The 26,116-nt window shown below is 54.7% G+C and overlaps 1 protein-coding gene across 4 annotated transcripts in view; it reads left to right on the forward strand.

The window, feature by feature from the left end:
- MYOM2 (myomesin 2) overlaps positions 1-26,116 on the forward strand; it is a 101,422-nt gene that overhangs the window by 29,122 nt on the left and 46,184 nt on the right. For 3 of the 4 annotated variants that reach the window (XM_042982859.1, XM_042982858.1, XM_007089222.3), the window contains exons 2-10: positions 2,508-2,626; positions 4,888-5,031; positions 8,759-8,897; positions 9,015-9,172; positions 10,359-10,451; positions 17,525-17,613; positions 17,690-17,740; positions 20,118-20,282; positions 24,171-24,332. In XM_042982859.1, coding sequence (XP_042838793.1) covers positions 2,520-2,626; positions 4,888-5,031; positions 8,759-8,897; positions 9,015-9,172; positions 10,359-10,451; positions 17,525-17,613; positions 17,690-17,740; positions 20,118-20,282; positions 24,171-24,332 — 1,108 coding nt within the window. In that variant the 5' untranslated portion in view covers positions 2,508-2,519. Of the gene's footprint in view, positions 1-2,507; positions 2,627-4,887; positions 5,032-8,758; positions 8,898-9,014; positions 9,173-10,358; positions 10,452-12,565; positions 12,611-17,524; positions 17,614-17,689; positions 17,741-20,117; positions 20,283-24,170; positions 24,333-26,116 lie in introns of those variants that run through there. The other variant, XM_042982860.1, reaches the window with a different exon arrangement.

Raw genomic sequence — 26,116 nt, forward strand, 5'->3', positions numbered from 1 at the left:
GGGAGAAACAGCGATAGCAGGTCTAGGAGTTGGAGCGAGGACCACCAGAGCCGTGTGAGCTCGATTCCGGCCCCGCGTCGCTAATCGGTACAAAGTGTGTGCTCCTTGAACGGGGAGTGTTGAGGACTCCCAGACCCGCACAAGCACAAACCGAGTTAAGTCAGAACAGAAGCACGGGTCCCCTCGAGTGTGTATTACCCTCCTCTGGGTGCCGGCTGCCACAGTTTAGACATGTCAAGATAGCATATCACCTCTTATCGTCGGGGCCATTTCTGGGCTCTTCCCTTCACGGAGAAATGCAAACGCGTTTGAAGGTTGACTCAACGGCAACATTAGCAAGTATCGAGATGGGACGTGACCACCTGGCATCACAGCACCTGCGGGCATCGTCCTGGATTGGTGCCGTAGAATTTTCCTCCGGCCCTGCAGGTGCGGTGGGAGAAGCCCGAGACGGGAAGCTGGTTCAGAGTGGTGCAGTGTGTCCCCCGACCCCGGTCTGACTTCGGTTCGTGAGCTTTCCGCAGCACACGAGGGACTCCGGACGCAATCAGTGGAAGCCACGCGGTCGTGGGCAGGAAGCTTTTCTTGAAGATTCACCTTGCTGAACTCGCCAGAGAACCCACGGGGATGCCATCGAGGACGTTTCAGATAGTCAAGTGACAGAATGCATTTTTTTCAGATACCTTTTCCTACCCACAGCGTCCGGCTGGACAACAGCGACAGCACGTAGCGTGACGGGGACAGCTGCCGATTTTGGTTGTTGGAGACCGCGTGCCAAACGTTCCACAGAATCCGTTCAGAACCCCGGGGTTACAGCAGCGAGAGAGTCACCCGCGGTCACGTCACCGGGCAGGGCTCAGGATTCAGACTTCGGTCTGCCCGATGTCAAACCTGTGGTCTTGGCCTCAGCGCTAGAATACCTGTGTCAGAGTTGAGGTGGATGGAGAGGCGCCTTTTTTGCTTTGTTCCACTAGACGCCACGTTCCGTTGCGTATTTATAATCAGATTTATGCTGTAAAACACATGCCCGGCCCTCAGTGGACCCGTGGAGGCTGGTTGACTGGTTGGTCTTTAAGAGGAAACATTGGTATTCGTGTGGCAAAGGGTCAGAGGCCCAGAGGTAGAAGTCTGAAGCCCTTTCTGCACGTTTCCAGGGGAGGCATTGCTCCCGTCCCCACCCCCAGTACAGTGGGGGTGGAGATAATCCCTAAGGATCTTCCCAAGCCCTGCGATTCTGTGACTCTGGGAGATCACAGTCTATAGGGATCACCAGCAGAGCGCCTGGAGGGTTTTGTAACACCCGCGCCAAGGTCTGAACGGTGGCGGAGGCCAGGCCGTTTCACCTCAGAGCCGCACCTGTGTGTTGACCACTCCTGGTCTCCGTTCCCGTTGTCCCCCAGCACTGCCTTGCCTCTGCGTTTTCTTCTTTGAGTGGGGGGGATGAACTTACACACAAAGGACCAAAGTGGAGCTCGGATTGAGAATTCCTTCGGCCCTCGGTTTGGGGGGTTAGGGGTCACCGAGATTGAGGCATACTGCCTGTGTCACGCTTCAGAGATGGCCAAATAGCCCAGTGAGAAGTGGAGCTTTGTTTATTATGGGTGCAGGTGGCCCCGTGGCCAGGTGCCAGCGCTACTGCAAATTCCCAGACGCCTCACCGCAGGACGAATTCTCAGGGAGTTTGACCAAGATGTGTCACGTGCCCGCGCCCCTCTGGGTTCCCTGCTGGGCTCAGCCCTGCTCCCATCCACCCCAGCCGTGGGCATCTACAAGTACCCTGCGGGATGTGATTTTTGAAGCGTGGATCTGGACAGCGTCCTGGAGACGAATTCCCTTTCCAGGTCACCATATGTGGTTACAAGCTTTCCAGAGTGATTTCTTGTCCCGTCTCTTCAAGTATCCTGAGATCCTGTCTCCCCGCCTCCTACCTGCGCTCATGGGATGCCCTTCTCTCTGCCCCGTCTGCATCTGTCAGCCTATCCATCTGTCAAGGCTCTTCTTAAATGTCACCTACTTCAGGGGACCTCATTTGGCTGCCCTCTCTCCTGTTACATGTGCCCCCTCCTAGCTTCCCAGGGCGTGTGTCCCTCTTTCCGCTCTTATCTTGTATTTTAAGTATTTGTTTACTTCTCTAATCGGTGTTTTACCTATTTTTAACCTTGTCACTCACACTGCCTTTCACGTTGCCTTGGATAAACAGGGTGTTGTGGAAACATTTGGTGAGCTCACAATGAAAAGAAACCTACAACCCAATCTTCTAATTTCCAAAGAACCAAACAGAAAATGATGTCGGACCCCAGGGAACTTGATAGGTGTCTGGTCTCCCAGCCCAAGATTATTTTCACTTACATAACGTTTCTTCCATTCGTCCCTCCCCCGAAGGGGTTTGATGGACTGAAGTTGGTTTCCCCCCTTGGAACAACCCGACATGCTGGTGTAGACACTGCCCGGGCAAGACTGCACGGGGGATGGAGCTCAGCACCGTCCGCCTCCCTCCTTACTCGTAGGTACCCACCGAGATGTCACTCGCCGCAGTGCCCTTCTACCAGAAGCGACACAAACACTTTGACCAGTCGTACCGCAATGTTCAGACGAGGTACCTTCTGGATGAATATGCTGCCAAAAAGTAAGTTGAAATTCAGCGGTTAGACTGGGAGGGGTTGGGTCGTGGGGGTCTGGCGTCCGGTCCCCTGCAACCTGGGCGGGAGCACCGGGAGGGTCAGAGATGGCAGGCTCCCTGACGCCCGTGCCCAGCACCCCAGGGGAAATCTAGCTCTCCTGGCTGCACTGGAAGCTCCAGGTTGCGCCCCTGGGATCCTGGTAGATGCTGATAGACTGGCTCTGAGCCCCTAGTGTAGATGATGAACACAGAGACTTTTTCGTAAGTGCTCCTTGACTTTGCTCTTCTCTACACATCTTCCAGAACTAGGATCTAGAAAGTCTAGGGCGCCTGGGTGGCTCAGTTGGCTGAGCGTCTGATTTTTTTTTTTTTAATTTTTTTCATTGTTTATTTTTTTTTGAGAGAGAGAGAGAGAGAGTGACAAAGCATGAGTGGGGGAGGGGCAGAGAGAGGGAGACACAGAATCCGAAGCAGGCTCCAGGCTCTGAGCCGTCAGCCCAGAGCCCGACGCAGGGCTCGAACTGGTGAACCACGAGAGGCCGCTTAACCACTAAGCCACCCCAGGCGCCCCGAGCGTCTGACTCTTGATCTCGGCTCAGGTCGTGATCTCACAGTTCGTGAATTCGAACCCCACGTCAGGCTCTGGGCTGAGAGAGCGTATCCTGCTTGGGATTCTCTGGCTCCCTCTCTTGCTCTCAAATAAAACCGAACAATAACAACAACAACAACAACAACAACAACAACAAAACCAGTCAGCACAAGGGCGGTGGGAAGAGCCACAGGAAGAGCGTCAGAGGGAGGAAAGCTCATAGGAGCGGAGTGAAGATCACGTGGAGGCCGATACCCATAATTTTGCTGCAATAATACGCATAGCAAAACCGTACACGTATCCGGTGCCTGGTAGGCTGGCGTCGAGCCGCAGATCCGGTGGTTTCTGAAGCCGGCGTCCTCGGGGACCCGCAGCACGTGCCTGTGTGCCGAGTCCGGGATTGGCCTGGGCCGGTTAGACGGCTGTGCCGAAGGACGGACAGACGCCGCGGGTGTGCCGGGCCCGGCCGGGGGGCTCGTGCGTGTCGCCGACACCCTATATTTAGACGCGCCCGCGGCCCCGTGTCCTTTGCCATCCTTGTGACACACAGCCAAGCATTCACAGCGCTCCCGGCAGCCTCCGGGAGCCTCAGATCCCCGGAGATATATATAATCGTGGCGCTGGGCCAAGAGCGCCGTGGAAGGCGCTGGCTGGCACGGATGGAAAATGGCAAGGGGGAGAGGCCGACTCATGCGCGCACGCGCCCCTCCGGGCACAGGCAAGTGCAGACGGGGGCGGAGTTCCGTGTGCGTGCACGCATGCGCATGTGCTAGCTGTGAGCGTGCACGCACCCGTTTGTGTGTCTGCACGCGTGTGCGTGCCCCTTCACGCCGGCGTGCCGCCGCTGGAAAAGGTGGCGTGTCTGTGATGATAACTTTGTGTACTGTTTTTAATTTTAGTTTTTATTATTTTTTAGCATTGTTTAAACACTTTTTAAAATGTTTATTTTTGAGAGAGAGACAGAGCACGAGTGGGGGGAGGAGCAGAGAGAGAGAGGGAGACACAGAATCCGAAGCAGGTTCCAGGCTCCGAGCTGTCAGCACAGAGCCTGACACGAGGCTGGAACCCATGAACCGTGAGATCGTGACCTGAGCCGAAGTCGGAGGCTACACTGACTGAGCCACCCAGACGCCCCTACCATTGTTTTTAAACATTTACTTATTTTTGAGAGAGGTGAGAGAGAAAGAGAGAGAGCATGAGTGGGAGAGGAGCAGAGAGAGGGGAAGCCAGAGGACCCAAAGCAGGCTCGGTGCTGACACACAGAGCCCCATGTGGGGCTTGACTTCAGGAACCGTGTGACATCGTGACCTGAGCCGAAGTCGGACGCTTAACCAACTGAGCCACCCAAGTGCCCCTGCTTTTAGCGTGAAAACAATTATTTAAATTCAAGTTAGCTAACCTACAGCACAGTCCCGGCTTCCGGAGTAGAACCCAGTGCTCATCTCTTAGGTATGACACCCAGTGCCCGTCCGCCAGCCCCCTCCTTAGTGCCGGTCACCCATCTGGCCCAACCCCCCCACCTCCCTCCGGCAGCCCTCAGTTGCTGTCTGTATTGCCGAACCTCTTACGGTCTGCTCCCTCTCTGTTGTACCTCGTTTTCCTTCGCGCGCCCTGCGTGCATCTGTCACGTTTCCCCGTGTACTTCTCTGACGCGTCCGATTTCTCCGCGCTCACCCAGGCGTACCTCCACGCAGTCGTCCGCCCAGAGGAAGTCGTCTTCCCAGAGGGCTTCCGGCCAGACGGCGCTGGGGACGACGTGCAGTATCTGTGCGAAGAGGGTGAGCACCGAGCTGGAGGAGGAGGAGCAGGACAAGAAGAGAAGGTAACCCCCGCCTCCCCCAGACCGCCTGCAAAGGCCGCGCAGGCCCGCGGAGTCCCCGCGCCTCGGGAGGAAGGGCCTGAAGGCCAGAGGGGGGGACAGTGACTGGGCGGCAGCCAGACGCACACCCGAGAGAGCCTGGAAGGTCACACTTGCTTCTTTTTTATTCTTTTTTGTTTTTAAAGGCATTTTTAAATGTTTATTTTTGGGAGGCAGGGAGGGGCAGAGAGAGAGGGAGACCCGGAATCCGAAGCAGGCTCCAGGCTCTTGAGCTGTCAGCACAGAGCCAGACGTGGGGCTCGAACCCACGAACTGTGAGATCATGACCTGAGCTTTGTGAAGTCAAACGCGTAACTGTCTGAGCACCCCCCTCCCTGTGCCCCAGGTGATGCTTGCTTCTTTTTTTTTAATCTTTTTTAATGTTTATTTAGTTTTGAGAGAGAGAGAGAGAGAGACAGAGTGTGAGCTGGGGAGGGGCAGAGCTAGAGGGAGACACAGAATCCGAAGCAGGCTCCAGGCTCTTGAGCTGTCAGCACAGAGCCAGACGTGGGGCTCGAACCCACGAACTGTGAGACTGTGACCTGAGCTGAAGTCGGATGCTTAACCGACTGAGCCACCCAGGTGCCCCGGTGATGCTTGCTTCTAACAAAAGCATAAGCTCCCGCTGCCTGCTTATTCGTCAGTGACATCACCTCAGTGGACCCTAACAGGATAACTGTCGCAGAAGGGAACGTCGCAGACGGGGCTGCGAGCCATGTGTGCGTTGCCGCTGGCATCCTGTGTCAGGTCCCGGTCGCCGTCCCACGTGGCACTCGCTAGCTTTCCACGCACAGCAGGATTCTCACATTAAAGCCCTAAGACCTGGCAGTTTGAAGGTCATGTGGAACCCCCACCGACAGCCTCCTGAGCTGCTCAAGCGGGGCAGTAAGGTCGCCGACTCCAGGAAGGCGGTCTTCCTGAGACGCGCCAGCATTCCCAGGGGTGTCGGTGGGGAAACCGTCGTGAGGGGCCCGTAGACGGCCGTGCCGTGCATGTCAGGGGACTCAGCTCATGGGGAAAATGTCACGGGCGTGACATGGATTAATAGGGACGTCAGTCTTAAAATTATTTCCAGATCAGAGAGACAGGTGGTGATCTTAGAAGAACAAAATAGTTGAGTGGGTCATGAGTGCTTTATTTCATTCCTGCTGCTTCCCCCCTCACCTCTCCCTCCTACTTCTAGAAAATTTTCTCGATATCTCTAACACATTGAAAACCTGAAAGAAGAATGAGATTTTGGTAAACAGGTTTCATTTTTGATGAATTTCACGATGGAAGGATCTGTGTAATAAAAATGTACAGCTGAAGAGATTAGCCCTCATTTTTAATCTTTGAATGATCTTTTAAATGCCTTATGGGAGTTTTGACACATGAATTTTATTATAAAGTGAGGATTTCTTTTGTAAGAGAATCACTTCAAAATGTGTACATTAGAGGAGTGCCTGGGGGGCTCCGTCGGTTAAGCGTCTGACTTTTGGTCTGATTCAGGTCATGATTTCACGGTTCTTGAGTTCAGGCCCCGCGTCGGGTTCTGTGCTGACAGCTCAGAGCCTGGACCCTGCTTCAGATTCTGTGTCTCCTTCTCTCTCTGCCCCTCCCCCACTTGCTCTGTTTCTCTCTCAAAAATAAACATTTAAAAAACTTAAAACATGTACGTTATAAAACTCTGGATTTTCTGGTATTGGAATATTTAAAAAATGGTTCTACCCATAGTTAGGGTTCAGGTGCGGGGACTGAGAGGACTAGAGCTTTATAAGTTTATGAGCTATTCCTTGTGTCCTTGAGCATGCCACAAGAACTCTCCACTCCTCAGTTTTTGAGGGAGTGAAATGGGGGGAAGGTCGACTTCTGTTGATCTGAGAGGTCAGGGATTCACGTGGTTTTGGCGATAATGACTTTGGTGACCTTCTGGCTGTGGAAAATCTTTCTGGGATACACGAGGCTACTCGCCTGAAGTTGGAAGCTGACTCATGGCAGGTATGTGGGTTATAACCCATGTCTCCCCAGCTCATTTTGTCCCTCACCTCCTACGGCAGAAACTAGTTTAACGCATGGGACAGACTGATTGGTGCTCAAAAGATGAACCCGTGGGTGCGTCCGTTGGAATTACCACTCTATCTTCGTGTAAAATAGGAACCCAAGACTCGTCGGGAGCTCTGCACATCTCAGCGTGTCCTCCTGGGGGATACGTGGATTAGAAGTAGCCCTTTCATGCCCCTGCTTCTGTGCTAGTGAAAGACGGGCCTCTGTGCATCACACAGGCTGTCTGTGGGCTTGCAGAAGAGGGCCAGAGGCCCGGACACCTCATCACAGAGCAGCGGAGATGCTCCCTCAGTGGTTGGGGGGAGGGAGAGGGAGTAGGAGAGGGAAGAGGAGAGAGGGAGGGAGAGGGAGAGAGAAGAAAGAAGGGGAGGGAGGGAGGGAGAAGGACAGAGGAGAGGGAGAGAGAGGGAGAAGGGGCAGGAGAGGCGGGCCGGGAGCGGGCCGGGCCCTGTTGGTCTCACAAAGGCGCCCCCCCCCCCGGCCAGATGAGCCGCACCTTGTTCTCTGCTCCCACAGGTGAAAGGAGCTTAATTGTTTGCATCCTCTCTATTTTCCTGGAACACAGGTTTGCTTCCTGTCTGTAGCTGTGGATTCAGGAGGCTTTAACCCAGTCCTAAATTCATTCAGAACAGCAGTCTCCCCAGGAGAACAGGCGGTTTTTATAGGATTCCGCGCAGGAGGAATCTCACGTCGTCTGTGTGGGCGCCTCAGCGTGGGGCGTCAGACCCCTAGGCCGCCAGATGCTGACTTTCTCCCTTTTTCAATGTTTATTTATTTTGAGAGAGAGAGACAGTGCGAGTGGGGGAGGGGGAGGGGGAGAGAATCCCAAGCAGGCTCCACGCTGTCAGCACAGAGCCCGACATGGGGCTTGAACTCACAGACTGGGAGATCAGAGCCTGAGCCGAGAAAGAGCCAGACGCTTAACCAACTCAACCCCCAGGTGCCCCCTCCCTTTTTAAAAAATGTTTATTTATTATTTTTGAGAGAGAGAGAGAGAGAGAGGGAGAAAGAGCACGAGCATGAGCGGGGGAGGGGCAGAGGTAGGGAGACACAGAATCCTTAGCAGGCTCCAGGCTCTGAGCTGTCACCACAGAGCCTGATGCAGGGCTCGAACTCATGAACTGCGAGATCATGACCTGAGCCAAAGTCGGATGCTCAACCACCTGAGCCCCTGGGCGCCCCAGTTATATTTCAATTTTAACGTTTTATGTGTTTATAAAAAATAATGCATTTTTGTTTCAATCCCTGAATTTTCTTTTTTTTACATTTTTTTCGATTTTTTATTTATTTTTGCGAGACAGAGAGAGAGAGAGAGAGAGAGACCTGGAACGTGAGCGGGGGAGGGGCAGAGAGAGAGGGAGACACAGAATCAGAAGCAGGCTCCAGGATCCGAGCCGTCAGCACAGAGCCCGACGCGGGGCTCGAACTCACGAACCGCGAGATCACGACCTGAGCCGAAGTCAGACGCTCAGCCGACTGAGCCCCCCAGGCGCCCCCCGGCATGGTCTCATTCACGCCTCCTACACCTGCCCTCGTCACAGCTCTGTGTGGTGTAGGCTCACCAGCGCACAGAGGTCTCGAGGGAGATAAACACAGGCAGACGTGCCCTTTTCGGTGTGTCCTGAGAATAACGTCGCCTCTCCCGCAGGTACCAGTCTCTGGTGGCTTCGTATGGCGAAGCCAAGCGGCAGCGTTTCCTCCGGGAGCTGGCGGAGATGGAAGAGAACGTGCACCTGGCTCGCTCACAGGCGCAGCACCAGCTGGACAGATACGCCATTCAGCAGATGGTAGGGGGCCGCCTGCGTCTCCGGGAGAGGCGCGGGCCTCGTCCTGGGTGCTCCCGCTGCGTTCGCGCGGCCTGTTGGCGGGGCAGGGGCGCTGACGCATCCTTGTCCCCGGGACAGGTGGAGGACAAGCTCTCCGGGGAAAGGCACTCGTACGAGGAGCGGATGCGCAGGGCCCCCGAGATCCTGGTGCGCCTGCGGTCCCACACCGTGTGGGAGAGGATGTCCGTGAAGCTGTGTTTCACCGTGCAAGGCTTTCCCACCCCCGTGGTGCAGTGGTGAGTGCCGTTCCCGGCCCGGGGAGGGCTGTCCTGTTCTCGCCCTCCCTTTTTACTGACGGTTTTTTAACGTTTGTTTATTTTTGAGAGAGAGAGACACAGAGAGAGACAGAGAGGGAGAGAGAGAAACCTAGACATGAGGCTCAATCAAACTAACGGTGACATCATGGCCTGAGCCGAAATCAAGAGTCAGACTCTTACCCGCCGAGCCGCCCCGGCACCTGCACTTTCTTGCAGGGATCTGGAAACGGCTGCCTGAGCCGTGCAGTGGGAGATCCACGCGAAGGAAGCACGTGGCACACGGCCCGTCCCGCTGAGCACCTTGTGCGAGACTTGGGGAAAGGCCTTTATAAAAACTCGCAGGGCGTCCATTATAGATACCATGGCAACGTTTTTCATGTCGGTGCAACAGACTCAGCTGAGTTTTCAGAGGGTTTTTATTGCAGAGAGAGTTCCCTCGGGTGGCCCGTGTTTACACAAGTGGCTCTGCTTTTAACTTGGGAAGGCTCCCCGCTGGAGCTGGGCTGTGGTCGACCGGACCTTAGGAGCCAAGACAAGTCTGCCGGCCCCATATGTGCTTGTGTGTTTCCTCACTTGCTGGAAGTGATAACATTCCCGAAGTTTGTAGCTTGCTGCAAAAACTGTAAGCGTTTTACTCACACCCTGGATTGGGGCGCTCAGCCCAGATCAGAAAAAAGGAGCCCATGTGCCAGGCGGGCAGGGGAGGCTGCGACCCGCAGCCTCTGGGTCTCAGGGAGACGAGGTCCTGCTGTCCTGCATGGGGCAAGGAGGCCAGCCAGCTTCCTCGAGTCAGGGTCCAGTGTGGTTTGATCCTGTGGAACTCTCTGGAGAGGCCGGCCCGGAACCCAGCTAACGCTGGCAACGTTTCGTTCTCATGGAAGGATTTTTCCTGGATTCCTGACGGAGTCCAAGGAGCCCTGCGGCCCTCGCTGTCATCGGTTGAGGATCGCCCAGACGGGCTGAATCCTGCAAGAGCTGCTCTCCCCTAAACAGACAGGCAGACGCGGGCCCTAGATCGCCCCCCCGGCCACTCCGCTGTGCCCACGGGCCCTGCGTGAAGCTCGCACAGGCAGGGAGTAGCGTCCCGAGGGGCCGTAAAGAAGGCTGGGACAAAATGCAAAGTCCACTCTGCCTTTGCACTAAAATCAGCGTTTCCCTCGTTTAGGTATAAAGACGGCAGTTTGATCTGCCAAGCAGGAGAGCCGGGGAAGTACAGAATAGAGAGCAAGTATGGCGTGCACACCCTGGAGATCAACAGGTAATGTCTCGGTGGGCCTGGCCACGTGCCCTGGGACACCTGCCCCAAATAGTCCGTGCTGCTCATGCGGGAGAGAAACCGAATTTAAAACCAGGAGGTCAGGTTGCACCCCATCCCTGTGTGTTCCGCGTGCTCTCAGTGGTATTTCCGAGTTAATCTGTGGCAGAAGCTTCCCTTGTTATCCTCAGTGTCGGGCCGCAGGGAGGCAAACCCAGTGGTTTTGTCCGGGCCCCTGCTCTGGGAACAGGGCGAGTGGTTTAAGGACAGATGGACACGCTCAGGTGTAAAGGTTATGGTGGGTGCAGAGGATTCCTCCACACCTGTCCGGCCGTGGGGCTGCGTCTCGTACAGGTTTGAGGAGAAGTCCCTCAACCCAGGCTCCTCAAGGAAATACAACTTTTATATTTTTTTCTCAGAAATTGAAAAAAATGTAGGATACAGATAAGTAAAAGAAAAAAATCGTATTTCCCACAACTGGCATCAGTATTTTGCTGGATGGATAGCATGTCATTTTTCTTACACAACACATACACAGGCATGCACACACACAGACAAACACACATACTTACGTGTGTGTATATATATACGTGTGTGTGTATATATACATATATATATATATATATACACATATATATATATATATACATACGTATATGTTACGAAAGTAAGATTCTGCGGTTCTTTTACTGTTTGCGTGTATACACCGTTTTTGTTTTACAAGAAGATCGTAACATTGTGCAGTGCACCTTTTCTCACACACAGCGTACCGTGACATTTTGCCATGGCTCCGGCTGTTGATTTCTCAGATAAATGAGGCTCCCCCACACCCTGTAGTTCACACACCCCCGCTGGTGTGGCAGCCGGAGACCTGGATTCAGATCCCCATCTACCACTGACCTGGTGACTTCGGATGGGTCGTTAATGCTTCCTGGATTGTAATACTTTTATCTGAAAATAATTCTCCAGAGAAGGATGATAAAAATGTTATCTTCTATTAGTTGGCCTAATAGGGCCTACTGTGAGGACCACATCCACGTTGACATACGTGATCTAAACAGGTGGTGAGTGTGTGTGTGTAGGACGTCATATCAAGTCCTTTCCAGGAAAAGATAAGGGATCCTAATATAAAGGCAAGAAATCAGTAAGACATTAGAATATATGACTTTCCTGGGTTCACTGTTACCACCCTGTGGAGCCACCGTGTCATAATTAGGTTCAGTTTACTTAGAGGTAAAGGAATCCCCAGTAAAATAGCTCCAATGAAATAATTCCCAAGACGACTCGTGGAAGTCACGAGTCAGTACAGCGTCACCTTTACCTGGCTCCGTCTTCCAGATGCACTTCTTCCGCCGAGGGGATTCTCTCCTGTTTTGTTGAAAAGCCTTTGTACCTGGGTTCCGTTAAAGAGAAGGTGATCCTGAGGGCGCTCCGTCTGGCGACCAGGGGGTGGGGCCCAGGCCCCTGCCCCAGAAGGGCAGTGGGGTGTGCTCCTCGGAGCGGGCGGGGGCGCGGAGGGACACCACCCCGAGGAAGCGTCAGGGGGCGGGGGTCCTTCCAGACCCACCGGCAGGTCTCGTGCCGAAGGCCGGCCAGGCGATGGGACTCACCGGGGGGCGGTGAGGAGCCCGGTCCGACACGGAGCTGGGGGCTCCCTGAGCTGACGTAGCGGGCTTCCCGAGCATGAGGACGAGGCCCAAGGTTGAGGTTCGGCGGAGGCTGACCCAGGTTGATCCGGGCGGGAGTCTTTGCCGGCTCCCCTCCACCCAGCGGGAAGTCGGTCTCGCCTCCTTTCTGCGCTTTCCTTCGTCGCCCTCGCTGTTTCATCCTCTGCCTCCTGCCCGTTTTCTCCCTCCCTGTTTCCCACTCTGACTTTGGGGTAGAGCCCAGGCGTGAGCCCCCCAGGCACCGCCCACCCAGCACTCAGGACCGCACCGCACGGGGCGCCGGCTGGCTGTCAGCCCCAGGCTGCGTGTCCCCCCTCCTCCTCACGCGAGGCCGGCTTCCTCGTCAGTCACGCGCAGCCCGGTATGTTCCTCTGGAGGCCCGGAAGGTTCCCCGTCACCAGAACTGTCACTGCACCTACAGATTACTTAGAACAGGTGTTAGAAGACTGTAATGAACATGGAAGCGTCTGACAAGTCGTTACCCTGTTTTGCCAGGTAAATATGAGGCTCTTTCAGGAAGCTGGAGGTTCTGGCCTCATGGGCCTACTGGTGCTGTTTATTGACAACCTACTGTGTACCAGGCACTGGTCCAGATGCTTGGGATACAGGACCAAAACTGAGGTCCTCATCTCTGAGGTCTTACATGCTGGCATAAGGAGGTGAACCGTAAGCGTAATAAAATAGTGAATTCTAGAGTAAATCAGGAGGCTGTGGTACTGGGCGTGGGGAATGGGGGTCTCTTGGTGTGGGGGTGGGCTAGGTTGTGGGGTTAAGTGGGGTGGTCAGGCCAGCCCTCCCTGAGAAGACATCTTCTGAACAAGGCTTACAGGAGATGGTGAATGGGATAGATGGGGAGTTGGGCCACGAGGGTGCCAGCCTGAGGCGGCAGCTGCAGCAGAGGCTCCAAGAGGTTGTGTCCCAGGCCCTCGGGCTGGTCTGGGCTGTGGCCGGCGAGGGACAGGAGGTCAGAGATAGAGCCGGGACCGTGAGGGCCACACGGACGCTGTGGGCCGTGGCAAGGACTTTGAGGGGGACGGTGGAAGATCTGACCCGTGTCTTGAAAGGGTCTAAAGCCTGGCTCTGAACAGAAGGCAGGGCTGAGTGCTGGTGGCCATGCCGTGGCTGGCGAGAAGGGCGTGGGCTCTACATGGGTTCTGGAGAGAGAACGACAGGAAGTGTGACAGATCGGAGGCAGGGTGCTCATGGAAAGGGGGGCCGCTGAGATGAGCAGGCAGAAGGGGGGCGGGTCGAGGTGCAAGCACGCACAGAGGGTCAGGGTCTCCTCGCCTGGGGCATTGGAATGCCCTGGCCCCTTGCTGCAATTTTCTCTCCTTTGGTTTCCACAATTCATGAAACTTTAGTGGACAGAGAGCCACGCTGTGTAGAAGGAGAATGTCCACCCTCATTTGGGGGGTGCGTTTGTGCTCAGGGACATCTCTTCTCTGGCCTGGGGTGCGTTGTGGCCGGTGAGGGTTACGAGGGTCAGGCTGACGATCCAGCCAGCTCCCCTCCAGCTGCGTGGTAAGGACAGTTTTAAGAGGAAAAACCACTTTCCACTCTCAAGTATGAAACTTTAAAATTTTTAAAAAATGCTTATTTATTTTTTGAAAGAGAGAGAGAGAGAGAAAGGGCAGAGAGAGGAGAGAATCCCAAGCAGGCTCCGTGCTGTCAGCACAGAACCCCACGCAGGGCTTGATCCCACGAACCGTGAGATCGTGACCTGAGCCGAAATCAAGAGTTGGACGCTCCCCCGACTGAGCCGCCCAGAGGCCCCAAAACGTTTAAATTTATACGGGCTTTGGACCAAACAGACTGATAAATCCTCGAAGGGCCCCGGATGCCGTCATCTGCAGTTCATGAACCCAGATAGGCCTGGGTCGGGACCCTCTGGGCAGAGGCAGTGTGAACCTTCTTCAGACACAGAGTGGAGGTGGGGGGGGGGGGCCCGCAGCTGCCTCTGGGCTCAGCTGTTCATTCCAAAGTGCTGACCTGCCATCATTTGATCTGTGGCCGTTCTGAGTGGTGGGGAATGTGCTGGCCACGTCTGTTGGGAGGGCAGGGGCGGGAGGCGGGGGAGTTGCGAGCTCTTCCTTCGTGGCCGCGGGAGTGACGTTCACCTCCAGGAATACTCCTTGGCGGCCGTCTGAATTCTTAAAGTGCCGGAAGGGAAGCTTCTGACCCTTTGGTGCTGTTCGAATTCGACGGTATTTTATACGCTCGTAAGATTTTCTCTGGGGACTCACCATGCGCGTCCTGTTTCTTCAGGGAATTGTAATGCTGCTGTCATAGTGTAATGAGAGCGTTTAGAGGGACCTGGCTCCCGTTTTCTTTGTAGCACCGCCCCCCCCCATGCCTGCTGAGCTCAGCACAGCTGACCTCCTCTTGCACTTATGCAAACTCTGATTCGAGTTAAATGGTGAGTCCCGCGTAAGGACATTGGGCCAGAGTAGCCAGGGCAGGCCACAGACCACTGAAACATTCGTCCGTCCTATTTAAACTAGATACAATATCATGAGTCCTTTTTGAGGCAGTTCAGATCAAGACTTTGAGACACAGAAGTGCCCCCGGGAAGTTTGTACAAAGGGGGACCAAAGGAAACCCCCTCTGTCTGTTCCGGCAACCTGTCCCAACAGAAAATAAAACCGTTTGCCTCTTAATCACTCGCTTGCAATTTCTCACAACGTGAAGGACAGGCCGGAAGCAGGCTCTGCCCTGGGGGGTGGGGGTGGCAGAGGATGGGGAGGGGATTGCCCAATGCCACCTCCCGGTGCGGCCTGGGGGAGGAGAGAGAGAACGCAGTCCTGCTGGCCCGTGGGAAGGTTGGACAGAATTTTGAGTTGGGTACAGTCTCCTCAAAATCTGCGTGCCCGGCCCGTCCACCCTCTGCTTCCACGCTGCCCCAGTGCCCCAGACACCGTCCTTCCCGCAGCCCTCACGCAGCACCAGCACGGGGCAGCGTGTGTGAGCAGGACCCCGTACACCCAGGGACGCTTCCTTACAGCCTCTCGATGTCCCGGCGTTTTTTATGCAACATAAAACATTTGCAAAGGGGAAACGCGAAAGCAACGAGATAAAAGTAAACATAAGACCGAGTGTCGACTTATCCACAGCCAGCACCTGTGCGGGACGCCCTCCCCGGACGGTTGCAGTAAATCAGGGCGTCTGAATACTTGGGCGTATGGACTTCCTCGCACCCCGGACGAGCGCCGTGGACCCTGTTCTGGATACATGCACACGAGCACGTACACAATCAGTCTGTGTGTCACCGAGGAAGGTTCCAGCTCCTAAGTACCGGCTTCCTCCTCCCCAGTCCCATCCCTGCCGCTAAGTACTAAGTGATAATTGGTCCCTTGACAACCTGTCAGTGCTAATGTGTTAGGGAGCTCCCCTCCGTCTCTTATTCTCGGCTGAGACATGAGCTCAGAATCTTGTAGAAGTTGCTGCCTGGCTGGGTCCTGCCCTGCAGGACTCACCCTGCCCCTTCCTTCCCTTCTCCCGAGTTGTTTCTAGGGACTCTGTCACAAGGTGAATTCCCTTCCGCTGTCCCTTCTGGCTGTTCCACCCACAGAGAAACGAAAGCAATTAATCGCAGTTCTCAAAACACTTAGATGTCTGTTTTGCTTTGTTGGAATGTGGAGGCAGAGGAGAGAGCCCGAGTCACGGAGCGAGCAGGGAAGCATCTTCGAACTTGGGTCCGGGAGCTCTGCTAATATGTTTTAATGAATAATGTACGAGCGAGGGACGGTCCTACAAACTACAAATGTTTTCAAATATGTTGTTTTATTTGATTGTCAGAGTCACCTGAGTGAAGGGCAGGTGCACGGTAGACGTACTTGAGAAGTTTAAGGCGGATGCTGTCTATCCGTTACAAAGTCAGCGGATGAACTCGTCAGGCGGGTGGAGCGAAGGCGAGGATCTGACGTGACCCGTCTGCCAGCTCGTAATATCCCAGCGCCGCTTGCCGAGTGCCTGTGGTTCCTGCGCTTTTTAAAGGATCTTTCTTTTTAAACTTTATTTATTTTGATAGAGAGGGCGCGCATGTGCGTGATGGAGTGGGGCAGGGGCAGAGAGAGGGAGAGAGAATCCCAAGCAGGCTCCACGCTGTCAGCACAGAGCCCGACTCGGGCTCGATCCCACGAGCCGTGAGATCGTGACCTGAGCTGAAGTCGGACACTTAACCATCTGAGCCACCCAGGCACCCCTGCCGTACTTTGAAAAACTGCTAAAATATACATTGAAGACAAAATGGGAAGATTTAGTTTGTAAACCACGGGGCACAGCCTGAGGACCACCGGGATGAAGTCCAGGAGGCCAAGGAGACAGGAAAGAGATTCACGGTGCCCGACTGGACGGCGCTAAGTGACCTCCCCATACGTGCTCTCTGAGGACCCGTGTTCCTGTGGCGGCCGGTCTCCCCTTTCTGCACGTGGCACAGGGTCGGGACACCCTGACCCAGCGGTTCTCAGAGACCTCCGTGCTTCTCTCCGTGTGGCCTTGGCCGTGCCGTGCTGTTGCCGGTGGGGGTGCTGCTTGCAGGGGCAGGTGTGGGGCTGATCCCAGATGCAGGATACCCTCCTGTCTGCAGAATGCATTTACGAAAACGAAATGGCTTGGGGCGCCGGGGTGGCTCGGTGGGTTAAGCATCCCACTCTCAGTTTCGGCGCGGGTCATGACCTTGTGGTTCGTGAGTTTGAGCCCCGTGTTGGGGCTCAGTTTCCTGCCTATATCCGTGGTCTCTGTGACATCTTCTGTATCCTGCTGGGAAGCTTCAACTTTTTCCAGATCAGTTTTGGGGGGGGTGCGGAGGGGCTCCAGCCTGGAGAAGCTGGGGTCTGGCGGTTCCTGGGTCACGGTTCTTTCTGGAGGTGGGTGTCCATCATCCCTATGGCCCTGGGGATGGCTGCCTGGGCTGGGTCCAGTTCGACAGCTTCAAAACACCCCCGAGTGGGTGCTTCGTATCTGTTATTTTGGGGCTTGGGAAATACTCTCCCGTCCACATGGGAACCCCGGGTATGGAGTGAGGTGGAGTTAATTTTCCCGGTGGTGGAGGTCAGGGGGGCCTTCCCATTGGCAAAATAAAGCCACGAATCCTATAGAGGAAGAAAAATTGAGCCAGAGGGGCACATAGACTTCCCCTTGAGAATGCAGTCGAGGAGATTGAGAAGCATCTGTACTACTGTTTTCCTCGAGGACAGGGAAGCCGTAGTCTGGGATCAGACCTTGCCGTGTCTATAATTACCACCTCGTTCCACAGACAGAGCTGGCATTGTTCTTAAACCACTCACGAACAAAGGATCTGGGTCACACGCTTGGCTTTTGAGGAACCTGGTGCTCAGATTAGGGTCACCGGCCCCTGCAGAACAGTCCCACAGTGCATTCAGGGCGTGACCTTGCTCTCTCTCCTCCAAGGGCGAACTTTGACGACACAGCAACGTACTCCGCGGTGGCCACAAACGGGTACGGACAGGTGTCGACCAACGCTGCCGTGGTCGTCAGAAGTGAGTTGTCCTCCCGGGGTGCGGGCACGCCTTGGCGCCTCCCGTCCCCCGTGCCCTTCAGCGGCTTGTCTTGCAGGGTTCCACGGAGACGAGGAGCCGTTCCGTTCGGTGGGACTCCCTATCGGATGTAAGTCCGCTGTTTTCCTTTTTGTGCAGAAAAACGCGTGGGGACACAGCACAGAATTAAAAAGTCATTTTCTGAGGGTCGAATCGTTTCTTAAAGCCGTGTGTCAGAAGACTCTTCTGTCTTTGCTGGCAGTGCTAGTATGCTGACAGGCTGTCCCCACGTAACTCTGTGGCTACGTGGAATTCTGAGACGCTGGTGAACCTGACGGACCTCACACCTTTGGATTGGGGACAACACGGAATCCAGATCTTTGACCTGAATGCGTGCTGTTGCCACAGGGCCCATTTATAGCAGACAGCCACCGTCGAGCAGGGTGGCGGCGTGTGGCACATGACGTTCAGAAGCTGGCTCGGGGCCCTGCCTTTAAACGGTGGACGCTCCCGTCCCGCTGTGTGTGATGCCCGTAGCCCCTGTGACTTCGGGCCCGGCTCTTTCGCTTACCTGTTGGGAAGGTTCTCCCTCTCTGCACTGTGGACACATGTCTGATGCTGTCAGCTCCTCTGCGGGGCTTGGGGACTGGAGGCCACCGGTGGGCCCCCTGTTTCCAAGGCGACCTGAGGTGGGCCCCTGATGAGGCAAGTCGAGTGTCTTCCTGAGTCCCAGGGCTGGTGTCGAGCCAGAAGGCCAGGAAGCTGGGGTGGCCCGAGTCGGGTGAGGGTGGAGAAGGGAGCCGTGTCCGTAGCATCTCCAGGACCAGGACTTGGCAGGCTGACTCAGTGACTTACCGTGGCTTTTTCACGGGATGGGAGTGAGGTTTGGGATTGACCTGACCTTCCGAAAGAATAATCGTGTGATTCCGCAGCAGCTTTCATTTTACCCTGACGGGAGGTGGAGATGTTACAGGTCAGGTGTCGGTGAAGACCTGACTTCAGGTCGGGTGCCCGAGGGGAAAGCCTTTCTGGCAGCCGCTGGACACTTGTGTGTGGTCGGCCCTTGGCCATTTCTGGGTCAGGTATTGGATTGGCTCGTGTCCTTCCCTCGGGGGTTGTCGAAGACCATTAGCAGGTGAGCAGGACAAGTTCAGAGCCGACAGGTGGAGAGGCAGGGAGGCCCGAGAGTGTGTGTGTTGGGGAGACGTCTGATGGTGTCCCCTGGGTTCCAGGGACCATGTGGAGCCCGCCGGGAGGATGGCCCTGAGGCACTGGTGGAGCCGGAAGGGACATTGGGGGCTGTTCCTGGTCCCGTCCCCCGGGGTTCCTCTGTTGGTTAAAATTGTGTCTGCTTGAGTAAAACCTCTGCAGTATCTATAACATTCTGATGTGCACGGACCGTGACATAATAGACACTGTGCAGTCGTCCACCACCCGTGTTCAGCAGATGTGAATATTTTGCCACTTTTTTCAGTTATTTTTAAAAAATTGGGGTCTGATCGGCAGAACACAAAGCTAAGCATTTTCAAATGGACACTTCGGTGACCTTCGGGTGTTTTTAGGGAGCAAAACTATCAGGAGTTGAGGAATCTCCACAATCCTTCCCTCCTTCCCCTCACCCGTCTTCCTCCAAGAAGAAACTCTTACCTTGAAGCTCGCAGCTCCTTAAAAACATCTTCCCTGAAGGCATGTGTTTCTAAGTCACAGGTGGTTTTTATTTCGAAAATTTACTGTGCACTTTTTTTCTAAAATACTGCCCCCTCCACTAAACAGTGTATTTTTGAGATTCAGTCTCGGTGCCTCTGGATCTGGTTAATTCATTTTGTCTGCAGCGTAAACGGCATTCAGTTGATGAATGTGCCACAGTTCATTCTGACAACAAGAAAGCCCCCCATGTGGGGTCGATGCAGGATTCAAACCCTTTACTCTTACCTGTGGTTCAGACTCCGGGTTGCCTCCTGTCCCACCTGTTTCTGTCCCCTCTGTCACAGAGGGTCCGCTCCTCTCCAGGACGGGTCTTCTGGTTCTCTGGGAGTGGGTTAGTGAGCTCAGCTGCCAGGACACGACCGCACGCTGGGGGCCTCAACCTCACGCGTCTACTCACGGATCTCAGAAGTGAGAGATCACTGTGTCGGCCCAGCGGCTGCAGCCCCCTTCCAGCTGTGCGGATGGCGCCTTCTCACCGCGTCCGCCCACGGAGGAGAGAGAGCCCGAGCGTCTGCCCGTCCTGATAAGGACGCTAGTCCCATCACGGAGCCCACCCTCATGGCCTGATCTAGAACTCCTCCCCTTCCCAAGACCCCGCCTCCTCGTACCTTCTCTCTGGGGCTTAGGGCTTTGACACGTGACTTTGGGGGACACCAGTCTATCCCGTCACGCACCTCTCTCGAGAACGGGATGTGTGATGGTGGATTGGGGGACTTTCGCGGTCATGGCCTGCTGTGCACCTGCCGGGCTGGGAATGGCTGCGCCTGCCGCCGTAACGCTGTCCCGCTCTCCCTGCGCAGTGCCCCCTTCGTCCGTGATCCCGTACATGCACTTTGACGTCCAGTTTCTGGAGAAATTTGGAGTCACCTTCAGGAGGGAAGGCGAGACTGTCACTCTCAAGTGCACGCTGCTGGTGACGCCGGAGCTGAAGAGGGTGCAGCCGCGTGCCGAGTGGTACCGAGATGGTGAGTGTGATGTGGGGACCACCCCCCGACCGGGGACACCCCTGGGCGTTCGTGTCCCCGCCGTGGTCGCTGCAGACAGCACGGCCAGCAGGGAGACTGGGGAGAGCCGGGAGCCTGCCACGGACCCTGACCTTCACCCCGGCGTGTGAGAGGTCAACGGGGGTGCCCGAATTTAGAGGAGGCACAGGAGATCTTGATAGCTGCCTAAGAAGGGTCTTTCTGGGGTTAAGAAGAAGCGAGGTGTCTGTGTCTCTACGTTCCTCCTTGGCTAAAACAACCCCCGCCATTTATTGTGTGTTGGACCGTGTGTTGAACGTGACACTCTTCTTCCGCGCGGACCCGAGACGGGGATGGGGTTGTGGCTCCCTGCGACAGGTGGGCGCTGCGACAAGGGGCTTGTTCAAGGTGCTTCCTGCACAGCAGGACTGGGGAAGACGCTGCGCTCCTTCCCAGCGTGCACGGCTGTCCTGTGAGGTGCAAGGATGGTTCGAGAGGGTTTTCCTTCATCGTGTCTGCCCTGGGGCTCCTAACAGAAACCGGTTTTCTGTGCAGCCAGTGCGACTGGCCTGCTTATCTCTTCTTGGGCCCTAACACGGTGCAAAATATGACAAGGACGTAGGCCAGCCTGCCCACAAGGTATTTATAATCCGGCTGCAGGAAAATAGAAATATAAAGCCGTGTCTTTTTAAAGTGTAAGAAATGTCCCAGAACGTGACGCTTTGCCAAATACATGGCAAGGACCACGTGTCCAGTCTGAGCGGAGCCGAGGGAGGGAGGGGGACGCTCTTTGTGATGACAGACGGGATTTCATTTACCCTCTGGAGTTCTAATTTAAGACAGGAGGTCTAACTCGAGTTCCAAGATTCTAATTTACTTCTTCTGTGGAGAATGACATAGGTTTGAGGAAAGTTTTCATTATGTCCCCGGAGGATAGTGATGTCAGCTTTGGAGGGTTTCCTAGTGACGGGGAAGCGCCTGGCATCCGGGTGACGCGGCACTTTCCTGGCCTTGACCTGTGTGCGGAGAACTTGTGCTCGGAGCCAGTGCCTGGCCTGTCCCCATGGCGAGCTGGGGCCTTGTGGCATTAGGGGGCTTAGCTGTGCCAGACGCCCCGCGTGCACAGTCACGGTAAGATCTTCACGGGCTTTAGTATTCAAGAGGGAACCGGTAGAGACTTATCAGTGGCTTATTTGTAGACATTAAAATGCAAGGAGATTTTGGGTTTTTTTTTTTTACCCTTTAAAATTAATGAGCTGTGAGGCTCCAGGTGGCTGGTAAACCCCGAAGTGGTGTCAGCCCGAGGAATGCTACCCTCCGTGAGGCGCGGCAGGTGCACCGTGCAAACGGGACATGTGGAATTGGGGACACAAGTTAAGATGGATTAGAACTCTAATCTAACAGGAGGAGGGAGAACCAAGTTTACTCATATTAAAACCCGAGACCCACCCCTGGGTGTGATTTGCACTTGAGGCCCGTTTGGCAAGTCCTGAGATGCTTACGGAGCCCGTGGTGGGGTGGGCCTCTGGTCAGGGGACTGGATCCTGGCTAGACATGCCACTGCAGCTGATGGGCCCTGGTCTTAAATACATGTGACCGCAAGCAAGTCACATGCGTACGTGCTGTGCATTCCCTATGGCGCGTGAGGGACTTTGTGGGGACAGACAGGTCCTCGAGAGCACGAGCCACGACAGCATCCTGCCGGGAATAGCCTGGTGTCCTAGTCCGTCCCGGCTGCGCTGACAGAAATACCACGGCCGGGCGGCTTACGCAGTGGACGGACCTCCCACACTTCTGGAGGCTGGAGGTCCAAGACCTGGGCACCCGCAAGGCCCCCCCCCCCCACCAGCTTGCGGACTGGGGAGCCTTCCCCCTCCACTCCAATGACTTGATCATCCTATCTCACTCACTTCTTTCTGGAGGGTTACATTTTAACGTTGTATTTGGTATTAAATCACGTTATATTTTTATATTTTATTTATATTTATATTATACTTACTGTGTATCAGGTACTGTGCTAGTTCCTCTGGATAAGAGAGAAAAAGTGATAAAATATTTTAAACTTTCTATTTTTATGATACTTAAAATTTTTTAAAAATATTTTTTATTTTTATTTGAGAAAGAGTGTGAAGGGGAGAGGGGCAGAGAGTAGGGGAGAGAGAGAGACAATCCCAGCAGGCTCCACGCTGTCGGGACAGAGTGCTGCTGAGTGGGGCTTCGCCTCTTGGGCTCCAGGAAGGGAAAGTCCTACTGTGTGCAGCAGGGTACTTTGTTGGGCAACGCACTCCTGAGCCTGCCAGTCAAGCCTGAGACAAGCCTGTTTTTAAAATGGAAAATACACAAATAACTTTTTTCTTATACAAATGTCGTGTCTGTTTTTTGCAAAAAAAAAAACCCCTAAATTGTAATTTTTCTCACCCTAAAATTAGTCTTTTTTAGAAATTTTTTTCTTTTTAATGTTTATTTTTGAGAGAGGGAGAGAGAGAGAGCACACACAAGCAGGGGAGGGGCAGAGAGAGGGAGACACAGAATCGGAAGCAGGCTGCAGGCTCTGAGCTGTCGGCACAGAGCCCGACGCCGGGCTCGAACTCACGAACCATGAGGTCATGACCTGAGCAGAAGTCAGACGCCCAACCCACTGAGCCACCCGGGTGCCCCATCCCCAAAATTACTCTTACCACTTGGCTGTAGAATATATCCTGTATGTGTACATACATGTTAAAACTTACAATTCTCCTTTTCTTCATTTCACAAAAGGCCACACAGTGTCTTCATGACAGTAGTTTGATGTCATTGGCTCTGGGGCACCGTATCCCATTGTAGGATGGTCCGTATTTGTCCTTGGTCTCAGGGCTTGAGTTGGTCTTTATTTTTCCCATTAGGAACAATTCTGGTTTTTTTTTAGAGCTTACTTATTTATTTTGAGAGAGAGAGAGGGAGGGAGCGAGCAGGGGAGGGGCAGAGAGAGAAGGAGAGAGAGAATCCCAAGCAGGCTCTGTGTTGCCAGCACGGAGCCCGATGTGGGGCTTGAACCCATGAAACATGAGATCGTGCCCTGAGCCAAAGTCAAGATCATGCCCTGATCAAAGTTAGATGCTTAACTGACTGAGCCCGCCAGGTGCCCCGGGACAGTTCTTGAATGAAACCGTCACCATGCATCTCTGTTACCCTGGGACACGTTCTTGGAACTTGTGCTTGTGCCCCAAACGGTGTGCCTGTCCTAAGACTCACCCCGTGTGGCTGTTCTCCCCTGGGAGGCGGGTGGCAGGGTCTCTCTGCCCTTCCCAAGTGTGGATGTAGCCAAATTAGGAGGCGGACGAGGATCGCTTGTTCGCTGTTTCCTTGATTTCCAGAGTGGGTGTTTTTCACCACTGTGGTTTCATCTGTTCTTTTTCCGCAGCCGCCTTTTTCATTTCGCGGCCTCTGATGGACGGTTTGTCCGTGCTTGTCCTTTCTTTGCTGAGGCGCATGGGCGGGGTCTTTCCCAGGCCAGCTTTCTGCCCAGGAGAGTGTTACCTGCGAGGAAGCCGTGGCCGTGGCCGTGGTTAGACCACGTGGTTAGACCACGTGGTTAGGTGTGGGTGGGGCGGGGCAGGCAGACAGTAGTCACACGGCCGGGAGCTCTGAGCCCAGGTCGACCCCCCGTCCCCGCGGAGACGTGCCGGGTGTCTGTGCACCCCGAGTGCGGGCCTCGGTACTGTCCTGAGGATGCCCCTGTCCTCCCGACGGGCCACCGTGTGTGCTCCTGGCGTGTCACACGCCCTCGGGTCGTTGTGAGGCTGAGGCTCCCTTCCTTTGTGTCCCGCCGCCCGGCCAGGACACATTGTCCACTTTCATCGTCCGATCTCCTTGACGGTTTCTGAGGCGATCCCGTGTTGCACGCTCTTTCAGATGTGCTAGTGAAGGAGTCCAAGTGGACCAAGATGTTCTTCGGCGAAGGCCAGGCCTCCCTGTCGTTCAGCCACCTGAACAAGGACGACGAGGGTCTGTACACCTTGAGGATTGTGTCCAGAGGGGGCATCAGCGAGCACAGCGCCTTCCTGTTTGTCTGCGGTACGTGGAGCCTCCAGGGGCGAGGGGGGCACAGTCAGGGCGTGAGCGCGGGAGGCTGGGACCTCACAGGGGCTAGGCCGGAGCAGGTGCGTGTGTGGGGCCACTCACTCTGCTCCTCGGAGCCTCCTGACGTGACGCGAGCGTTCCCTGTCCTGCATGTCAGCTCCTGTCCTGACAACGAGTCCCTGACTACACTTGGGAACAGATCAGAATCTCCATTTTTGTCTCTCCGTTGATAAATCGATAGAATCTATGAGATGGCTTTCCAGCATGAATAGGCCTGCGTTACTGATTCTCGAGAGCGTTGCAGAGCTGAGGGGGCCCCGGACTAGGGGGTTCCAGGGGGGCGCCCCTCATTGCCTCTGGGCGCACTCACGAGGACAGGCCGGGAGGGGAGGGCTGCTGTTGTCACCACTGCCTCCAGCGAGTGTGTGGGTAGGATGCCCGCGTGGCATTGGCACCTGCAAAGAGCTTGACATCCAGCAGTCTGCACGCTGTCCCCTTTCTTCCTGACGTGGTCCCGCCGGCGGCTTCCTGACTCCCAGTTCATGGAATTGAGGACAAAGTCATGGCATACCAGCCACGGGGTCACACGTTCTGTACATGATCTATGAATCCCTATCACACGTGGGCACGGAGGTGTGTGTATGTGTATGTGCACGTTTATACGTGGACGTGTCATATGCGTACACATCGTGTATCTATCCTGTACAAAACGGACACATGGACACATGAAATGGATAAAATTATGTATATCATACGTATGCAGTGTATGCATGTGTCTGTGTATGTGTGCACACAGGTGTGCATGTGCACGTACACACACACACACACACACACACATCCACACGTATGTGTATATACCCTACAATTCTTAGGCCCATTTTGTAAGCAAGGGCTGTTATTCTCTGTTTCCCAAATGCACATGTGGAGGCTCAGAGGCCTGGGGGACTTCTCCAGGCTGGAGGGGCAGGGGGTCAGGTGTCTGGACCCTCAGCTGGAGCCTTCCCTTGGACACTCAACAGCCCCCGGGCTTTTCTCTTCACCTGGCAGAGCCCTTTTGCCTGTATCTACTCCCAGACCCCTGTGGCCTCCAGCTTGGAGGCCCTCCTCCACAGGGCCCAGCTGAGCCCCGCCGAAGATCCCAGAACACTTCCGCTCTAGTTGCCCGGTGCTGCTGTCCTGAGCCCTTCCATTCGGACGGGCTGCCCAGCCTGACCTGCACTCGGTGTTCCCGGCACCTTTGTGCCTACCGCCAGCTCTGGTTATATGTGCCTGGGATGGTCCCATCAGCATATTCTGTTTTCCACTGGAGCTGTCAGAGCGCAAGAAAGGGCTGTATCATCAGGGAGTATTATAACTTAAAAAAAAAAAAAGGAATAAATGTAAAACAAATACCCTCCCCCTCCCCACTCCCACAAGATGGCATAAAACTGCAGGGCCGGGGTTTTAGGCCCTTCTGTGAAGTTTTACCATTTTTATTAGGTTGGCGTTAAAGTGTCCCTCCCGTTCTCCTGTACGCCTTCTGGCAAGATGTCTCGCCCCATAAAAATGCAATAAATACAGCATAGCTGAAATCGCCTTGCTTATTCAGCACCACCAGCAGGAGGAAAATAATGCACGTAGGGGGGAGTTTTACTGTTCTGATTACTTTCTGAGGATTTTGAATGGGAGAGAAAATATTTGGCTCAATGTCACGAAATGCTTAGCTTTTAATATGCCTCGAACAGGAGAGTGTGACAGTCATGGTTACGGAATAAATACAGATTGTAGATAAGGAAATT

This window comes from Panthera tigris, chromosome B1, assembly GCF_018350195.1.
Source record: "Panthera tigris isolate Pti1 chromosome B1, P.tigris_Pti1_mat1.1, whole genome shotgun sequence".
In the NCBI taxonomy this organism is placed as follows: Eukaryota; Metazoa; Chordata; class Mammalia; order Carnivora; family Felidae; genus Panthera; species Panthera tigris.